The sequence below is a fragment of the Hevea brasiliensis genome, chromosome 8 (genome assembly GCF_030052815.1).
Source record: "Hevea brasiliensis isolate MT/VB/25A 57/8 chromosome 8, ASM3005281v1, whole genome shotgun sequence".
NCBI lineage: Eukaryota > Viridiplantae > Streptophyta > Magnoliopsida > Malpighiales > Euphorbiaceae > Hevea > Hevea brasiliensis.
In genome coordinates this window covers 90,376,749-90,395,869 of record NC_079500.1, presented here as the reverse complement: position 1 = coordinate 90,395,869, position 19,121 = coordinate 90,376,749, and the positions used below count along the sequence as shown (strand labels likewise).

At 30.6% G+C, this 19,121-nt stretch overlaps 1 protein-coding gene across 1 annotated transcript; it reads right to left on the bottom strand.

Moving 5' to 3' along the window:
- Positions 1-468: 468 nt before the first annotated feature.
- Positions 469-1,679, bottom strand: LOC110653761 (BURP domain-containing protein BNM2A). Its single transcript, XM_021809533.2, has 2 exons — positions 1,531-1,679; positions 469-1,454 (listed from the first exon to the last, which is right to left on the bottom strand). Exons 1-2 carry the CDS (start codon positions 1,585-1,587, stop codon positions 615-617), a joined length of 897 nt encoding a protein of 298 aa, XP_021665225.2. The 5' UTR covers positions 1,588-1,679; the 3' UTR covers positions 469-614.
- Between the last annotated feature and the right edge of the window lie 17,442 nt (positions 1,680-19,121).

The following is a 19,121-nucleotide window of genomic DNA, read 5'->3' as shown; positions in this document are numbered from 1 at the left end:
TCAAATCGAAATTCTGATGAACTGACTTTGGCTCCAATTTAATTCATAACTACGTTTGCTACATTGGGAAAAAAAGAAAAAAACAATTGGGTTGAATTATATCAATAAATCTGTCATGTGAGAATGTCAAAATTAAACAATTTAAAATATTAATAAATTTTAATTTATCAAGGATAATTATATTTTTTTTATTCTTAACAATTTTTTTTTATTATAGGGGATTGAAGGAGTGGAGGCTCGTATATGACTCCCGGATCAAATCGAACTACACACATTACTAATGATAATTAAGGTTTAAACTCAGCTTTTTTTTTTTTTTATTTATAAGCATGATCTTTTATTAAGATAAATAAAGATCTTCTTGAATATATGACAATTTTGAATTCAATTCATAGGTTTAAATCATTCTTAAAATTCCACTTTAATTTTAGACTTCTTACTCATTCATTAAACTTATTATTGGCATAGTTATTACACTCAAACGAAACAGCTTTTTTATTGAAGCCAAAGGTACATGATAAGCACAAAGCACTCTAATCTATCGATCACACTGAGAGTACATTATTAATCGTGGCGGGCATAGGAACTCAAGAACAAGTGCTAGCTTGATTCTATTAGCCATGGATAGGCATATTGATGGGAACATAAACTAGATTATCTCCTCTAAAGAAATGGCACACAGGGGAGGTTCCTGGTTCAATCCCAAGCACACGGAATGATGCATGATTTGGACTCCATTGAGAGGTATCCATGTGACAAACTGCAACTCCTTCTATTCTCCCTCCATGATCACCACCTAGTGACACCACAAATGCCTTGTTCTCGGTCTCTTGACTATGGCAATAGAAGACTGTGTATGGATACGGCATCGTATGGCATGCTACCATCTTTGGAACTGGTATTTCGTTGGGCTCATCCAGGATGGTGTAATTGTCCAAAAGGGTTCTTGATTTTGCGAGATGGGTTGTGCTCAGAACTTTGAATTGGGTCTCCGATCCAAAGGTTTCTCGTACAAAATCTAGCATGGATTCTAATGAAGCAGCACAGATTTTAGTCTCGCCCTTGATGGGTTTTATCTCACATTCTCTGAGAGTATGTTCCATGGCTTTGGCTTGGGGAGAACCCGGAGAGAAGGAGAAGAAGTGAAGGAGATGGGGAAGATCTGCGCAGGAGAAGGGAATGGAATTTGCTTCATCTCTGGACATCAAAGGAGTAGATGAAGAATCTTTCATAGGAAAAAATAGGGGCAATTTCTTGCCCACCCTGAGATCATTCAGGGTGAAAAAAATCATCAGTGAAGGGTCCATGTGATCCATATGGGTTGATGGATTTGCATGAACAGGGCGACTTCTATGCATTCCCTTATCTGAGACACCATTTTCTTCCTCACTTGGAAGTCTCAGAACATTGCTTTTCGTCATCTCCCTGGCCTCTCCATGGCTTCGATGAGTACACTGCAAGTCATTCATCAGTCAATTAATATATGAATTAATCAAGTAGGACAATAGGATCTGTGGAGAGATTAATTACCAGAACAAGCAGGAGATGGAGGAGAAAGGTCTTCAATGCAAATTGCAATCCCATCATTAGTTATTGGTTTACCCTCAGAGTAATTTCTTGCTAGAAAGAGAGAGCTCAGGCAAATGAGTTGAAGTATAGCATGAAATTTTTTTTTTTTTTTTTTTGAAATAATTATGAAGCATATCACATCATTGCAGAACGTTGCCATTTCATTATATATATTTGCTTTGATAATTTGGCTTGAAACTTGAATTAATTGAAATGAAAATGAAATTTCATTTGAAATATTTCATTTGAAGTTTATTGTAATAATAATTCATTCACTTCCTTTTATTTTTCAAGTAAATCATTGGGAGTGACTTGTAAAATATTAACTAGCAAAAAGTTTGTCTTATACAAAATTGATTAACAATTATTATAAATAATTTTAAATTATATATAAAAATTACATTGTGTATGCAGTATTTCTTTTTTTTTTTTTTTCTTAACTATCAAGACTTTGATATATTTAGAAATGGAGAAATTTCTACAGAAAATGATTAAAATAATGTGGGGTACAAAATTATATAAATAAATATAAAAATTAAAATAGTAAAACCCAATTATACACAATTTTTTTAACGTGTAATGCATATAATGATTATAATAAAATTCTTTCATTAATATTATATTTATCTTTAATTATAATCCTAATATATTTCTGTGTTATTTAAATTTATTTAAAATTATATATATGTGACTAAATTTATATATTTACAAAAGGCCTAAAACTATGAAATTACATTTTAATTATAAAAATTTTATAATTACTCTTACTCTCATCTATTTATTCCCTGATTTATTATTTCTTATTTAATTGATTTACTTTCATTTTTATTGATTTCAAATAATATATATCTAATTTAAAAAAAAATTATAAAAGCATATTTTTATAATAACTTTTAATTCTATAAATTATAATTTTTTTATGTTAATCTAGCTAACACAACGCACAAGAAAATAATATTAATTTTAAATTACCAGAAAGAATAAAATATACATAAATGCAAATTTAATTTTTTAAAAATGGAAAAAAAAGTGCGGACGAACCTAATACAATGAGCAAAACTTAACGTCATTTAAACTTTTAAGTAACGTCTTCGGTAATTAAATTAATTAAAGCATATAACTTTTCATAAAATTATAATTTAATTAATTAAAGATACAATATAATAATAAAAATTTTGGAGCAATGAGCATAATTTAATGGTAAATGTATATATAATGTATATATATTAGACCAATAATACAGAGGTTCAAGTCTCTCTATATCTTTTATAATAATAATAATAATAATAATGGTGAATTTTATGATTATTTAATTTAAAATAAAATAATTTTATTTTATTATAAAAAATAATATAATTTTACAAAATTTTACAATTAATCTCATTAAATTTTTATAAAATTATGCTTTTTTTCATAAAATAATTAATTATGAAAAATTTATTAGTTTAACAGAAAAAATAAAATTTCTTTAATATTTTCAATTATCATATTTTTTTTAACTTATTATATTTTTTAATATTATTAAAAATTATATTATATATTTATTCATTTATATAAGGAAATTTTTTTTCTATTAATTAATAATTTTTTTAAAAAATACCATTTTACAAAAATTTAATAAAATAAATTATAAAATTTCGTTGAGTTATTTTATTTTCCATAACAAATTAATTTTACTTTATATTAAACTAAATAACAATAGAATATATTAATAATAATATTTATTTATAAATTCATATTGATTAACATTAAACTTAATATTTTTATTTTCAATAATTACATTTAATATTTATACATAAATAAATAATTATTAATTATGTAATACACATATAATATAAGTGTTTAAAAAAAGATATGTTGATCTGGTGCAATAATTAATGGGATACTTGATACGTAGATGCTGTGTCAATCTCGTAAAACATCTTCGAACATATCCGAAGATAAGAAAAAAAAAAAAAAAAAAGAGAGAGAGAGAGAGAGAGAGAGAGGTTAGAGTAAGATGATATAAAACATGTGGAAAAGAAGCTCTTATTTAGTCTCTCATTTTCTTTAATTAATTAATTAACATACACTTAAAAAAATCACTTGATGATGAAATCAAATTAATAATAATAATAATAATAATAATAATAATAATAATAATAATAATAATAATAATAATAAAATAGCTTGATCTACCAATTAGTTGATTTACAGTTTTAATTGGCTTTTTATTATAATATGGACAAACGCTCATTTGGGTGTCCACATCAGTGCTTTTTCAAGTTGCTTTTTTATGTCCTTTCAAAAAAGTTGCATTTTTATTGCAATTACGTGGGTTGTATTCCTTTATTTTATAAATTATGTCCGAATATTATTGAAGCGAGATAAGGGTGATCACGATTCAGGAATCACATATTATGATTTTTAAATTATCGATTTAGATTTAATAAAATTATGAATCTGAATTAAACCGTCAGAAAATGATTTGAAAAATAGTTTCTAAACCGTCGATTCCGGTTTGAGTTCCGATTTAAAACAGTTTAAAGGGCGATTCGAAAAAAAAAGGTTCAAGATAGTTTGGAGGACGGTTTGAAAGCGATTTAGGAATGATTTAAGGGTAGCTACGATTAAAAAATTAGAGAAAAATTTTATTAATTCAAAATTTAAGTTATATTTGTAAAAATATTTTAATTTTTCTTAGAAATCTTTCAATCAAAATAAAATAAGAAAAAAAAGAAAATGATTTATCTTTAAGAAAAATTTAATAAATAAAAACTTGAACCTATTTAAAAAACAAAAGATAAAATTAATTTTTTTAAAATAAATTAACAAAAAATACATGAACTTAATTTTGCCTAAATATCTTTTTAAGATTTAGAGGAATAAAAATTTTTAGTTCTATTACTTACATTTTTTTAAAAATTATATAATAATTGATAATTAAAAAGTATAAAAGAGAAAAAAATTAAAATAGAGGGTATTGAAAATTTTATTATGGATTTAAAGTAATAACAAAGTAATTGAGATAATATTGAAAATTTCAGTACGTATATAAAATAATAAAGTAGGAAAATTGAGAGAGTATTGGAAATTAAAATGAGTGTAGAAAATAATTATTTAGAAAATTTGAGAAAAATTAAAAAAATATTAAGAATTGAAGAAAATGCAGAGAATAATTGTTTAGAGAATTAATGATATATATAAATGAATTAGGAGTAAGGTAACATATTTATTGAATTTTTTTATATTCAAATTGTCAGTTTAATCCTGTTCGAAATCGTCGGTTTAATTCTGTTTGGAACCGCCGGTTCACGATTCTTAAAAAATATGAACCTGAACCAAACCGCAGAAAGATGGTTTCGGTCCGGTTCGAAGCCGATTCCGATTTTGATCGATTTTAGTCCAGTTTTAACTGAACCGATTTCGATTCGGTTCTGGTTCAAAATCAGACCGTGGCCACCCCTATATAGAGGTACAGGTTTAACAAAATTCATATATATATATAAAACTTAAAAAAGACAAGATCGCAACGCAAATAATACAAAATAAAAGCTATTGCATTAATAATTTAGTTGTTGAGCTTTTTTTTAGTGAGAAAATCAAGGGTTTAAAATTAAATAATCTATTAAGAATTATGTGTATATATATATATATATATATATATATATATATATATATATATATATATATATATATAACACATCTGAATAATTATTATTGGAAAGAAAGTTCATTTTTTGCTCCGAAATTTTTGTTCATGTTTAATTTTACCCATTTTCAAGTTTTTTATTTAATTAATTCAAATTTTTAGATTTAAACTCAAATTAGCACTCCCATTATGAAAATAATTGACCTACAATTTTATTAATTAATATTAAAAAATATTAAAAAAAAACTTAGGTATTACATTTGTAGGGAAGGGGTTAATTTGAACTTATAGAAATATTTATGTAAAGCGGGCTAAAAACTTAAAAATGGACAAAATTGAACATAAATAAAAAGTTCAAAGACAAAAATGAACTTTTATCCATTGCTATCAGAGAACTTATAAAAGGGCTTTCAATATTAATTCTTATTGCAAAATCACAGGAAGAAATATTTTTTATTGTTAAGTTTCTAATAAGAGAAATTTACAATTTAAACTCAGATTTTGACCACTAATTATAATTTAGTCTCTATATTTTGATAATTAAACTATTCTATCCCCAATTAATGCTTTTGTGTAAATTGAAGTCTCTCCATATGGAATTATTGGTAAGGTTTTACCGTTTCCAATAACAATTTCATCAGGACCATGATAGGTGTGGACTTGGTAATGTTTCAATTTCATCAGGACCATGATAGGTGTGGACTTGGTAATGTTTCCTGGATCATCTGTGGTGAGATGATAATTTGCACTTGAATTTACTATCTAAGATTGCACATAACCATTATTTGTGGAGGCAGTTGGAAGTAGGGTGTCGTTTTCTCAACTGTTTAAGGTTGCTTTGGTGAAGGGCATTGTCTTGCTATTTGTCCAGTCCCTTAACAATTCTAACAAACAATGGTTAAATTAGATTAATGGGAGTATTTGGAACTTAGAGAATGGCGGCCACGTCCATCACTAGATCTGTCCCCCTTTGACCAGTAAATTTCTCGCATTTGAGTTGTTGCAAACACATGTGCATCTAGAGTCAAAGATTCCATTTTTAATTGATTTTCCTCACTTAATAACAATGTAAATAGGTCATCATAAGAAACTATACAGTAGTTTTTAGCTTCAATAGCTCTAGCAAGTGGTCCATATTCAGACCCGAGTCTCTCCATAATATTGCCTATGAGCATCTCTTCAATAATAGGGCATTATAAAGTCATAAATGGATCAAAGATATCCTTTGCTAGTCAAATGTACACTTCAATTGAATTAGTACCTTTGCGCAAGTGCTTCAACTGCTTACGTAATTGCTGGACTAGTGTCCTTGAGCTTGAGGCAAACATGTCTCCAGTTTGTGCCACGCTTCCCTTGCAGATTTCATGCCTATAATATGAGGCAACAAATTCTTACAGATAGAACAAAATAGCCAGGACAAAACCAATTGGTCCTGACGAAACCAAGACAAGTAAGCAAGATTTGACATGTTGTCATCTAGAAGTTGTGGGTGTAGTCGAAGAAGGAGAGACGTGTTTTGCCAGATTGTACCTATAAAGTATGGGTAATAGCTGTGCTTGCCACAATAAATAATTGGTAGGTGAGTTTGATGGGTAAATATCGAGAGATATTCGGAAGTGTTGCAAGTTGAGAAATCATAGCAAACGTGTTGGAGATCAAGGCTTGAAAGGTTGACATGATGAGAAGATGGGACTATTAAGCCATAGGCTTATTATGATAACATAGATCCTTATTTTATGATTTATTATGAATATGAACATTGAGATTATAGGAAATCTGATGATGAAAAATTATATGATTGTAAGATATAATTAGAGATATGAAACTAAATTATTAATTAATTCTGTGACATGATCTTGAAAAAAAATATATATTTTTTAAAAAATTAATTTAATTAAATTTAAATAAAATTTTATTTTGATTAAATTTAATATGGGTAGTTCTTAAATGGGCCTAATTAAGTTTAATTGAGTCCCGTGGACCTAAGAAAGTCTAATTATGAATTTTAAATAGAACTCATTTAATTTATTTTCTGAAAATTAAAATAAGAAAATATATTTTTCTCTCTCCCTCTCCCATACAAACTCTCTCTCTTGGTCCCACTCTCTTCTTTACTCCCTATTGGTGCCGTTCCCTTTCCCTTCTTTCTATTGGTTGAAACATACCTCACTCATATCCCAGTCTCACCCAAATTCTTCGATCCCAGTTATTTAAGTTATCTGAACCTTATCACCCTAGGACTCCAAACCCTACCGCACCTCTTTCCCTCTTCCATACAAACTCTCTCTCCCACTCAGCCCCACTCTCTTTCTAACTCCTTATTGGTGTCGCCTCCTCTCCCTCTCTTCTTATTGGTTGAAACACCTCACCCATATCCCAGTCTCACCCAAATTCTCCAATTTCAGTTGTTTAAGTTATCTAAACCTTATCACCCTATGACTCCAAACCCTACCACACCTCTCTCCCAAAACCCTATAAATATCCTACTAGGGTAGAGAGAAGGGAAGAAAGAGAAAAGAAAAAAAAAAAGAAAGATTCGGAAATATTCAAGGCTATTTAGAGATATTTTAGAGCTATAGAAAATTTAGAGATATTCAAAAACTCTTTTAGTTCTTTCTTGTTTCTTCTCTTTTCTTCAAGAAGATTTTCTTGCAATATTTTGTGAAGATTGGTTTTTGTTATTTTCTTTTCAAGATCTATATCACATAATAGTTAATTCTATATTATTTATCTTTTAATTTATCTTAAATATTCATGTGAATCACGTAATCATATTTAATTTGAGGGGATATACAACTCTATAAATATTTAGTTTTTTGCCTTTTAGGTTTATTATTACTTTCCATTATCTTATGAATTTGTAAAAATTTTACAAAATTATAATCATATTTTACATGAAATTTAATTAATTTTAGGCTCAAGAATTACTGAAAAAGATTTTGTATTTTATAAGTTATGGCTATTTGAAGTTAGGGTTCGAGCAAAACCCAATTTGCAGCATATCCGAATTATGAAGCCCATATCTCCCTTGTTTATTAATATTTTTGTGTGAATCTGGTGTCTAAAATTAATTTCAGAATCTTATGAATCTTTTCCAATTGATTTCACATTCATATCTATTAAGGTTAACAAGTTATGAATTTTACAAAAAAGTAGTATGATTTTGTTACTTAGAAAATTTACAATTTGTGTAGACTATTCGGATAGGATTTTGTTTGCTCTATAAATTTTATAATCTTGTATAATGTGTTTGCTATCTTCTATAATTTTTTTATAATTTTTAGGCTTGTCTAACTATTTTTAAAAATCGGATTTCTTATTGCTGTCAATCTGCTAAAATCTGGAAATTGAATATTTATGCATGTCTTGTGTGTTCTTAGGTTTTAATTGATATTTGATCTATTTTCTGTATTCTTTTAATTTAAGAAGTGTTATGAAGTGTTTGGAATATGTTAGAAGACCTGGACCCTTAGGTAATTATAACTAATTAGGAATCTCAACCCTTTAGGAGACTAGAGTTAGAATCCAATATGAATTATTATAAGTATTTTCTTATTTTCTTTACTTCCTTTATTTTCTTTAAGTTTTCTTTATTTGTTTATTATTCCAAACAAAATTGGTAAGTAGCCCTAAGATAAGTACTAAAAAGGGTATTTACGTGAAGCTAAACGAGAGTAAGCTAGGGATATCATTGCCATACTAGAAGAGAATATCATTTTTTAAGGGTAACTTGCCCTAATGGCAACTGCAATTACTAACAAGTAAGTAATCCTGAATTCCTAAAATAATTGTTGGCATAAAAATATAGTAATAATAGGATTTTTATTTGATAAATTAAAATTAACTTTGTTTTTAATTTAACTGACTTTTGCATGAAATTAATTTAAGTAAATACTTGGTAAATTAAAATTAATCTTGTTTATAAATTAAACTAACATTGACATGTAAAATGAATATAATTTAATACTTAGTAATTGTAAAATAAATTTACATGTTAGAAATCTTTATTAGGTTGTGATTGTTTGGGCCTTATGTGATATTAGAATAAATTACACATGTATATAATTAATTTAGTTTAATTACCCTTAGGGTAACTTAGTGAAAAATTAATTAATTAGGTTAAATAGAAACTTAGGGTTATTTGAAATTGAATTTATTTGTAAATTAAATTCTCAATAATAAATTAATTTTAGTTATCTGGTAAATATCATTTAAATAATTAGCAACCCCATAGATAGGAATTACTTGTGCATGAAAATTATTTGTAAACAACAATCCTTTTGTGAATTACTTGTGTGTGTAGGATTAAAATTGCATTTTTAGGATAAAGTTTAATAGAGAAATAATAAACAAGACTTCTAGAAACATTAGTTGAAGACTGGCACTGGAATTAACGAGGTTAGACCAGGCGTAAGGAATACCTAACATCTTCCCGTTACATACCCACTATCCTGAACTTAGATATTAGGCTATGGTAATGACGGTTGTAGAAACTCTGTAAGGAGAAAGTTGCCATCCATGACCCTCGAAAGAAATACTGAATATGTCCTGGTTATTACCCAGGTGGCAACTCTTGTCTATCTATGCCTTTGTGGCATAAGTCCTTAGTACCGTGGTAGTCTTATGGGAAGATGGTACTTACTAGTGGTTTGATTCTATTAGGATTGTATGAAGTGCACGTTTAGGAAATGCTTTCTAAGAAGATGGTACTTAAGTGAGACTATTGTGACTCAACCATCTTTTATGGGCATTACTTGGTGCATTTTATATAATTCTAGTTGATGATATTTTGCCTCACGCCTTACTACAACCCCCAATCTTACAACTATATACATATTGCATATATAGAAGTTAAATTGGACTATACTTAGTGGTTAAAAAAATAACCATACTAGGATAACTTTTATCAATACAATGACAAATTAAAAAACTACAATAAATAACCTACATACTTCCATTGGCAAATCATCTCTCATTTCCTTATAGGTTCCATGTATTGTTTGTGTGAGAAATACACATTTTTACATATTCATGATTGGCAAGCACCATGATTGAAAATTGTGGTTTAAAAGTCAGAGAAACTCTTAGTTGGCAAGCAACGGAGAAGCATGTGGGGCTCTAAGGCTATAATAGGCTTATATATATCTTTTTTTGTGTGTGTAAGTGTGTGTGTGTGTATTATAGCCCTAAAAGTAGTCCAAGAGGTTGGGGGAGGGGGGGGGTGTGAATTGGACATAACAATTTTTTAGTCCTTACTTTAAATCTTATGAAAAAATTACAATTTTGTTCAACTAGGTGTTCCTAAGTATAGTGATGCTATGCAATGATATACTTTCAAGTAAAAATAAGTTTAAATCACAATGCAATACAATAACTTAATACAAGTTGATTTTCATCAAATCACAGCCTATATTTCAAATGTGCCTAATTTGGTTATTAACAACTAATCAAAATAAGGCAGCTCACAATATGTTATCAAATGTGCACAAATCAAACTTTAATTCTAGCCAAGGCAACTCAAGGCAATCAACACTTCAATCGTTTGATTCAATGAACTCAACAAATATGCAAATATTAATTTTCTCGAAAATAATCTCAATATGTTCAATAAGCACAATATAACAAAATATATATTGCAAAAAGTAAAGAAGATTGAACATAAGAGATTTTTTAGTGGTTTGGCCAACAAGCTAATGTCCACTCTCTCAAAAATCCCTTTAAGTCTTCTCTCCACTATATTGCTCTTTTCAATGGCAAGAGTCAAAGCGTTATACATCCACAAGACATCCCAAGGCACGTGCAGACCCTTTATAAGTGTTACCCTAAACACTCTCTAGCTTCTAGCTTTAATAGGTGCTTCACCAACCTCACAAATAGCATTTAAGATGTTTTTCACTGTATCTCACTCAATACAAACAAATTCTATAAAGAAGAGATAAGTAGATTTGTCAATATATCTCATAAACTCATTAAAGCACTTGAATGAAAGCAATAAATGATTTTAAAGAGAGGAGAGCAATTCGAAGCCTTGATTTAATGTAAAATGGTGTAAAATTGATGCGCCTTGGTGAGAAAAGAAATATCTCAATCAAATTGAACAAAAGGAAATTCGAATTATGAGAAAGAAATAAGAAAAGTAACATTAAACAAATAGAAAACAAGTAAAAATCAAGCAAGAACACTCTAAACACAAGAATGGAATTATGACACATTGTAATTCTTTGGTACTTTCTTATTTAACTTGTAACAAAGTAAAAAAGGAAAGATGAAAGAAAATCTTTTCATAGTTCATAAACTGAACTAAGAACAAAATAAAAAAGATAAAAGAATAAGAGAAGAGAGAAATTCTTTGCTAAGTTTTGAATGCCACAAAGAATCTAATCTTCAAATGTAGATGCCACACAAGGAATCTTGTGATAAATCAAGTAATTTGCCAGAATCAAATAGATTGATAATGATATAAAAGACTAATAAACCAACTTGATTAGAGCCCACCCATTCGAGCTCAGAACTAGACAGAGCTTGCTCGTTCGAGCTTAAAACCAAACAGAGCTTGCCTATTTGATCTCAAAACTAGAAACCTAAAGGAACTAAGCTCTGAGGAGATCTTTAAGAGTGTTTTGACCTGTTTTGCAAGATCGAACAAATCGAAGAGATCAGCACTCTTATTGAGTTCAGACCAAACGAAGATCATGCTACTGATCATGCCTAATTCCTAGCCTAATTTGAGGATGATTACTATTACAACTTAAATAGGGAATTAGTAAAGATTTGGGCAAGATTTCATCCTAATCACTAAATAAACAACGTAACACTTCCGAAACAGGTATGCAAACAAAACACACTTCAATTATATTGAATACTCAATTCATAATCTGATTACCGGCTTAAGCGTCGGAGTGGTTGTCAACCATCATCGACCCTCACTTGTTCTTTGGCTTTCAGGAGGCTCTCAATTCAGTCAAATCCAACATCCAGGAAATCCATGACAACATCAATTGGCGCCGTCTGTGGGAAAAAACCACCGGCTATTTTTTCCTCCACCTTTCTTATTAAAACTGTGTTCATGGTTTTTTCTGGAAAATTTTTGTTCTCATTCATAATATTTTAATGGCTGATGCAGGTTCAAACTTTGGAAAAACACCTTCAGAAATCTTAGATGACATGGACACTCTGCCAATGGCAATAGACCTGCAATCAAATACAGCAGCTCATGGAACTCAGCCAGTAGGCCTTTCTGATCTTGATTCAATGATCAGAAAAATCAAGGAAATGGAAGTTATGCTAAAATCATTAATGGAAGAATATGAGCAAAATATTAAAAGTAGCAACCCAGATACACCAGCTATCATATTTCCACCTCCACCTTCCGTAACCACTATACCATCCTAAAAGCCGTCAAAGGAGTGAAATCTGGAAACAACAAGGGCAAGGCAAAGAGAGTTTATTCAAATGATGAAGAATCAGACTCTAAACAAAGTGCTCTTAGCCAGAAAATTACATGGGCAATCAAGAAGTTTCAGAAGAGTTCTCACGACGATGATTATGGAATGGGAGATGGTTCACCTTTGAGTAAAAAAATATTATCACAAATTTTTCCACTAAAATTTAAATTACCAACCCTAGAAAAATATGATGGGACCTTTGACCCTAGGAGCCACTTGGTAAATTTTCATACAATAATGCTTTTATAGAATGTTAATAATTTCATTTTGTGTAGGTTTTTCAAATGACGCTAACAGGACTAGCCCAAAAGTGGTATCAAAGGCTGCCAAACAGTTCTATAGAAAAATTTGAGCAACTAGCAAGCTCATTCAAATAGAAGTTTGTGAGCTGCATTCCACCCAGGAATTTATCATCTGACATGAAGAAGATTTGATAAGTAAAAGGAGAGTATCTCAGGGAGTCTGTATCCAAATTCAATGCAGAAGCCATACAAATAGAAAACCTCAACCATGAAATAGCCTACGGGGCAATAAAAAACGGGTCCAGAAATAACAGATTAATGGATTTCTTAATAAAAAAATTTGGTAGTGGACTATGAGCAACTAATGGAACGAGCAAAAATGTACATTAGGTTAAATGATGAAAGAATAGCCTTAAAAGAGGAAAGGCGCATAGGCCAAAGTTCATAAAGGGGATATAAAAAAGAAGTAGTGACCAGCGAGCCTAGGCCAAAGTTCATAAAGGAGATATAAAAAAAGAAGCAGTGACCAGCGAGCCTATGCTACAACCAATCTACATGAGTAGCAGGTAAGGTCACACTACTAATAGATCTCTTAGAAAAGCCAAAAAAATATCGAGCTCAATACAGCAAAGAAGATTAGGATCGGTACTGCACTGCAAGGTTTGAACAAAGACAGGCTCATCAAAATGCTTGCTGAGGGATCATCCACCTTTGCTTGGAGTTTGGAAGAAGTGCCAGGAGCAGACCCTACAATCATGATTCACAACCTCAATATTAATTCGAACATCAAGCTAGTACAATAAAAGAAAAAAATTATGATAGATAGACAGTAAATTATTATAGAAGAAGTCCAAAAATTATTAAAAGTAGGTCTTATAAGGGAGGTCAAATACCCAACATGGCTAGCAAATGTGGTTTTTGTAAAAATGTCGAACAACAAATAGAGGATGTGCATTGACTTCACCGACCTTAATAGAGCATGCCCAAAAGACCATTATCCTCTACCAATGATTGACAAGCTAGTCCATTCCATAGCAAGACATTTGGTATGCTCCCTAGTAGATGTCATATCTGGGTACCATCAGATGAAGATGGATTTAGAAGATGAGGAAAATGCAACATTCATCACAGACATAGGCTTCTTCTATTATAAGGTAATGCCTTTTGGCATTAAAAATGTAGGTGCAACTTATTAAAGATTGGTTAGCGAAATGTTCGAAAAGCTAATTGGCAAGACAGTAGAAGTATACGTGGATGACATGATCATAAAGAGCAAAAATTGGAAGATCACCCGAAAGACATCGCAGAGGCATTCAACATATTTAATTAAGTCAAATGAAGCTGAACCTAGAAAAATACACGTTCAAAATTGAAGCAGGAAAATTCTTGGGATTTCTAATTGCGAGATTGGGGGGGGGGGGGGGTCGCCGTAAGGCGTGAGGCGAAATATCATCTACTAGAATTATATAAAATGCACCAGGTAATGCCCAGGAAAGATGACAGAGTCATAATGATCTCACTTAAGTACCACCTTCTTAGACAACATTTCCTAGACATGCACTTCATACAATCCTAATAGAATCAAACCACTGGTAAGTACCGTCTTCCCATAACACTACCACGGTACTAAGGATTTATGCCACGAAGGCATAGATAGACAAGAGTCACCACCCGAGTAATAACTGGGACATATTCAGTATTTCTTTTGAGAGTCAAGGATGACAACTTACTCCTTTCAGAGTTTCCGCAAACGTCATTACCATAGCTCAACGTGTTAGTAGTATGTCCTATAGCATATTATTTAGTACGTATCTTGTACATATTTTATTAATAAAAGGCAGTTTCACTTTTCCGTTTACATAATGTATTTATGTGTAATAGAAAAGGTCCATTGATATTTTATTAGAAATTTTATTCTTAAGATGTTAAGAATATGAGTGACAGTATTTCTAGCACAAAGTATCATAAATTGGTTCACAATCGAGGATACTTCACATAAGACATGACTTATCCAGAAAGATTGTATTCATGTTTGTTCCCAAGGTATTTATATGAGATATAAATAAGATGGAGTGGTGAGTCTCATGCCACATAACAAACATGATAGGCACTTATACATGATAAGTAGGCCGAACCAGTGACGCATATGACAAGCACATGGAGTTTACTCTTGTCAATGCATTGTCATATATCATATCAGTGCATATAATCTTTAGACCAAAGATAACATAGTTGTCTTGTATATAGGTGGTTTGAGTTTGATACTGCTTTCATACTTATACTGTGTATAGGTATATGGGCATTTGTTAGCTCTTATTAGTTATATATGGAGGTAGGTGTTGATCAAGATGGAATCTGTTACCCTAAGTAAATTGGGATAAAGTCCTATGTTCATTTAATTGTTCTTGATGTTTCAAGTTCCTGGCCAGGACAAACAGATTTAGTCAGAAAAGAGTTTCTGACAAGAAAATCTAATTAATTAAGAACTGGAATTAAAAGAGAACATAATGTTCATAGCAAATGGGGTTTGACATAAACCATGACTCCAGCTCAAATTGAGATTTTGTAACAGAGAGATTCTAGTGCATGGTAACATATGATTATAGGTTCATTTAAGGTATTCCTTGTTACTGATTAGGTGGCCATGGCATGCTATGCTAGGTGTCAATCATGGTCTATGAGAAGCCTAAGATGATTTAGAAAAATCATTTATGGTAAGAAAGAGTTCTGATGAGATTAAGAGTTAATATCATATCTCATTGCCAATTAGTGATGAGCCTAGTGAGTCACACACACACACAAGATAATCATCAAGTAAAATGTGATTTAATTGATTAATTAAAGAGTTTAATTAATTAATTAAATAGGTTTAGTTTGCAATAAGATTGCAAAGTCCCTAACATGACTTGAAACCAAATCTAGGTTATTGGATATATAGTATAAGTTAAATTTATATTTAAAGTGTTTAAATATGAATTTAATTATGATAAATTAATTAATAGAGATTAATTAATTTATTTATATTTGATATAAATTGATTAGAAGAGGAGAAATAATGATTTTTGGTTGAGAACTCAAAATTACAACATAAGGGTAATTTGATCATTTCACATGGTGACATGTGGCACCATGAGATGGTGACATGTGGCATCATATAAGTTTGCCATTTGTCTTCCTATCATGCAAGGTGATCAAAGTCAAGATTAAGTCTAGCTTTGACACTTAGCTTAATGTGATTAGGTCAATTAAAAATAAGATGCAATATGTTGGTGACATGTGGCATAGGGTTCAAGTGATTACTTGACCTAATTATATAAAGAGATGTTATAAGAAAAAGTTAGCCACCCTCTCCATTCTCTCGTATGTGTGGCAGCACATCTCTCACCCTCTCTTCTCTTCATCTTTTCTCATCAATTCAAGGAGAATCACTCCATTCCCTTTGAATTAAAATCGTTAGAAATTGTTTCTAGTGTCCTATACACACATACAACCTCTCTAAAGGTAAGAACCTAATTTATAAATTGTTGGCAAAGGCTTGAGAAGCAAATTGGGGGCTACCCATTGTTGATCTTGGTGTGGACAAGCTAGAAGGACAACACTTAGGGTCCTAACTGCTTCCTAAAGGTGCCAATTACATCCATAGTGCATCAAAGAGGTTAGTGCTTTAACTTCTCTTTTAAACTAGGGTTTAAATGAATTAATTTGTTAATTCATAATCTTGAATGGCAAACATAGATCCTAATACATATTAAAAGTGTTTTAATATGCAATTGAGCATTGAAATTAATTAGGCACATAAGAGATGTGGTATGATGCATGTAACCCTAGAAAAAAGTTTTTGAAATTCAATGCTCTAATGAACAAATCACTATGCTTTCGCTCCTTTAATTGGTATCAGAGCCACTATATTTTCCATTAAAGAATTAATATGAGATTTAATTGTGTGATTTAATCAAAATTTGATTGATTCAAGGCTGTTTGGATCACCATAGGTGGCGGCATGTTTGTATGCTCCATGGGTGTGCATGGCTTGGGCCCTTCCAAGTGTGTGCATGGTTATGGGTTTCATTGTGCAATTATTGTATGATCTAAGGCCCATAATTAGGCCCATACTTAATTAAATTGTTTAATTAAGAATTTTAATCACACAATTAAATTTTGATTCAATTGTTTGAATGAGATTCAAATCTGAATTTTTAAATTTGTTTGAATGAAATTCAAATCTGAATTTTTAAATTTGTTTGAATGAGATTCAAATCTAAATTTTTAAATTTGTTTGAATGAGATTCAAATATGAATTTTTTAGTTGAATATGAGATATTCAATTTAATCTTAGTATGTATGTTTTATTTAATTATTAAATAGTAATATGCATGATGGATGATCATGGACAATAAAAGACAAATGTGATTGAATTTATTTCTTTTATTTTTCTTTGGGTTGTAAAATAATTAATTTTATTTTTGGTGGTATGTATTATAAGTGTTGTAATAATTTGGGTTGTAATTTCATTTTTTTGAGAACTTTAAAGTCCATATTCTTGTAAATTCACCTTGGTATGCCAAGGATTACAATGTAATTAGATTGCAAGAAGATCAAGAAGGCCAAGAGCATTGGTGGGACAAGTGGGAGGAATTCAAGATCAAGTGTTGATTATGTACTCCTTCAGCAATTCTTGTAAAATGAATGAATGAAATATACCTAGGAATGCCCTGATTCAATTTTTGGTGGCTCAAAATTGAATCCCTTAGAAAGTCCATGATCATACCATATTTATTATTTATCCATGTATGCATGAGATGCATGGGAATGTATACAAGTATATGATATATGCATGCTAATTGGATAATGTGCAAAGTGAGACCATAATAATAATTAAGTCGACCACTAAATCTTCCAAACAAATGATTAAGTTAGAAATTGTATAATTAAAGTAATTATATCATGGGTCCTCCATTAAGGTAATTATTTTAAGAAATTTTAAATACTTGCATTTGATGCATTTAATTTAAGATATTTTCTTTTAGAATAATTATTAAGCATGGGATGTTGTAAATATGTAAATAAGTTAATGCCCAACAATGGATGTGCCTGAGGACATTAAAGTTATTTGCATGTTTACTGACTTAATGGGATCAACTTAACTTATGCAAGATGAATCAATAATGGATGTGCCTGAGATTTTGAGCATTAGGGGCTAGATAAAGGATTGAACCTCACATGAGATGTGATAGGCAAGGAATTGCTCACTTATAGTTTATTGTAATTCCAATAATGGATGTGCCTAAGGATGATCAATAAGACTATAAAAATTCAATCACCCACTAGAAATCCATCCAACTAGGATTTTCATTTCCTACTTTGAAAGTGTAGGATTCACCAAGTTAGTGGGAGGACCAATTTAATTAAAAGACCATAATCATTTTGATTAATTACTTGATACATTTACTAATTAATCTAGTTATTTTTTACAGTTATTCTTCTGATAATAATGAGCACACAACAACCACCACCATCCAATATCCTTGCGAGCATACTTGATCACCATAGGATGACAAGACCTAATCTTTCTGATTGGCTAAGAAATTTAAAACTTGTCCTAAACCTAGAACATATTAGATATGTTTTAGACTTAAATGTTCCCGGTCCCTTACCTCCTGTAACACCCTAAATTTTAAATGTATTATTTTGTGAGTAATATTAATATTTTTATTTTATTTAAATTTTAGGAAATTATTTGAAATTTTTTGGATTTTTGAAATCGGGTTTGATTTTCCGAAAATATAAAACTTTGATAATTTTTAAAAATTAATTTAAAGACCACGTGATAAAACTAAAAATATATTTGGAGTTTACGAATTTTTCTGAGTTTTCTAGAATTTTTTTCAGAATTTTTGGTCCTTGTTTTCGGTCCTAAGATAGAGTAAAAAATTCAAAATTTTGTATCTTGAATCGAACTAACCAAATCGAACCAGACCGGATCGAACCGATCGAATCGAACCGGCCTTCTCCTTCTTTTCTTCTCTTCCCCCGCGCGTCCCGTCTCTCCTCCTCTCTCTCCCATTTTCTCTCTCCTCCCTCACCTCCAGGCCGCGCCGCTACCTCCTCAGCCTCCCCACCTCGCCGGCGCACCGCCCCGATGCCTCCCTACCACCGACCAGCCTTCCAAGCGGTCGAAAACGACGCGTGAAGACCCACCTGTGCGCGCACGCCGTTTCGGCTTCTCGACTGAAA

Coding starts and splice junctions, on each gene's coding strand:
- LOC110653761 (XM_021809533.2), bottom strand. CDS start 1,587: ATGATGGGATTGCAATTTGCATTGAAGACCTTTCTCCTCCATCTCCTG. Junction 1,455..1,530: donor TCCATCTCCTGCTTGTTCTG/GTAATTAATCTC, acceptor AATGACTTGCAG/TGTACTCATCGAAGCCATGG.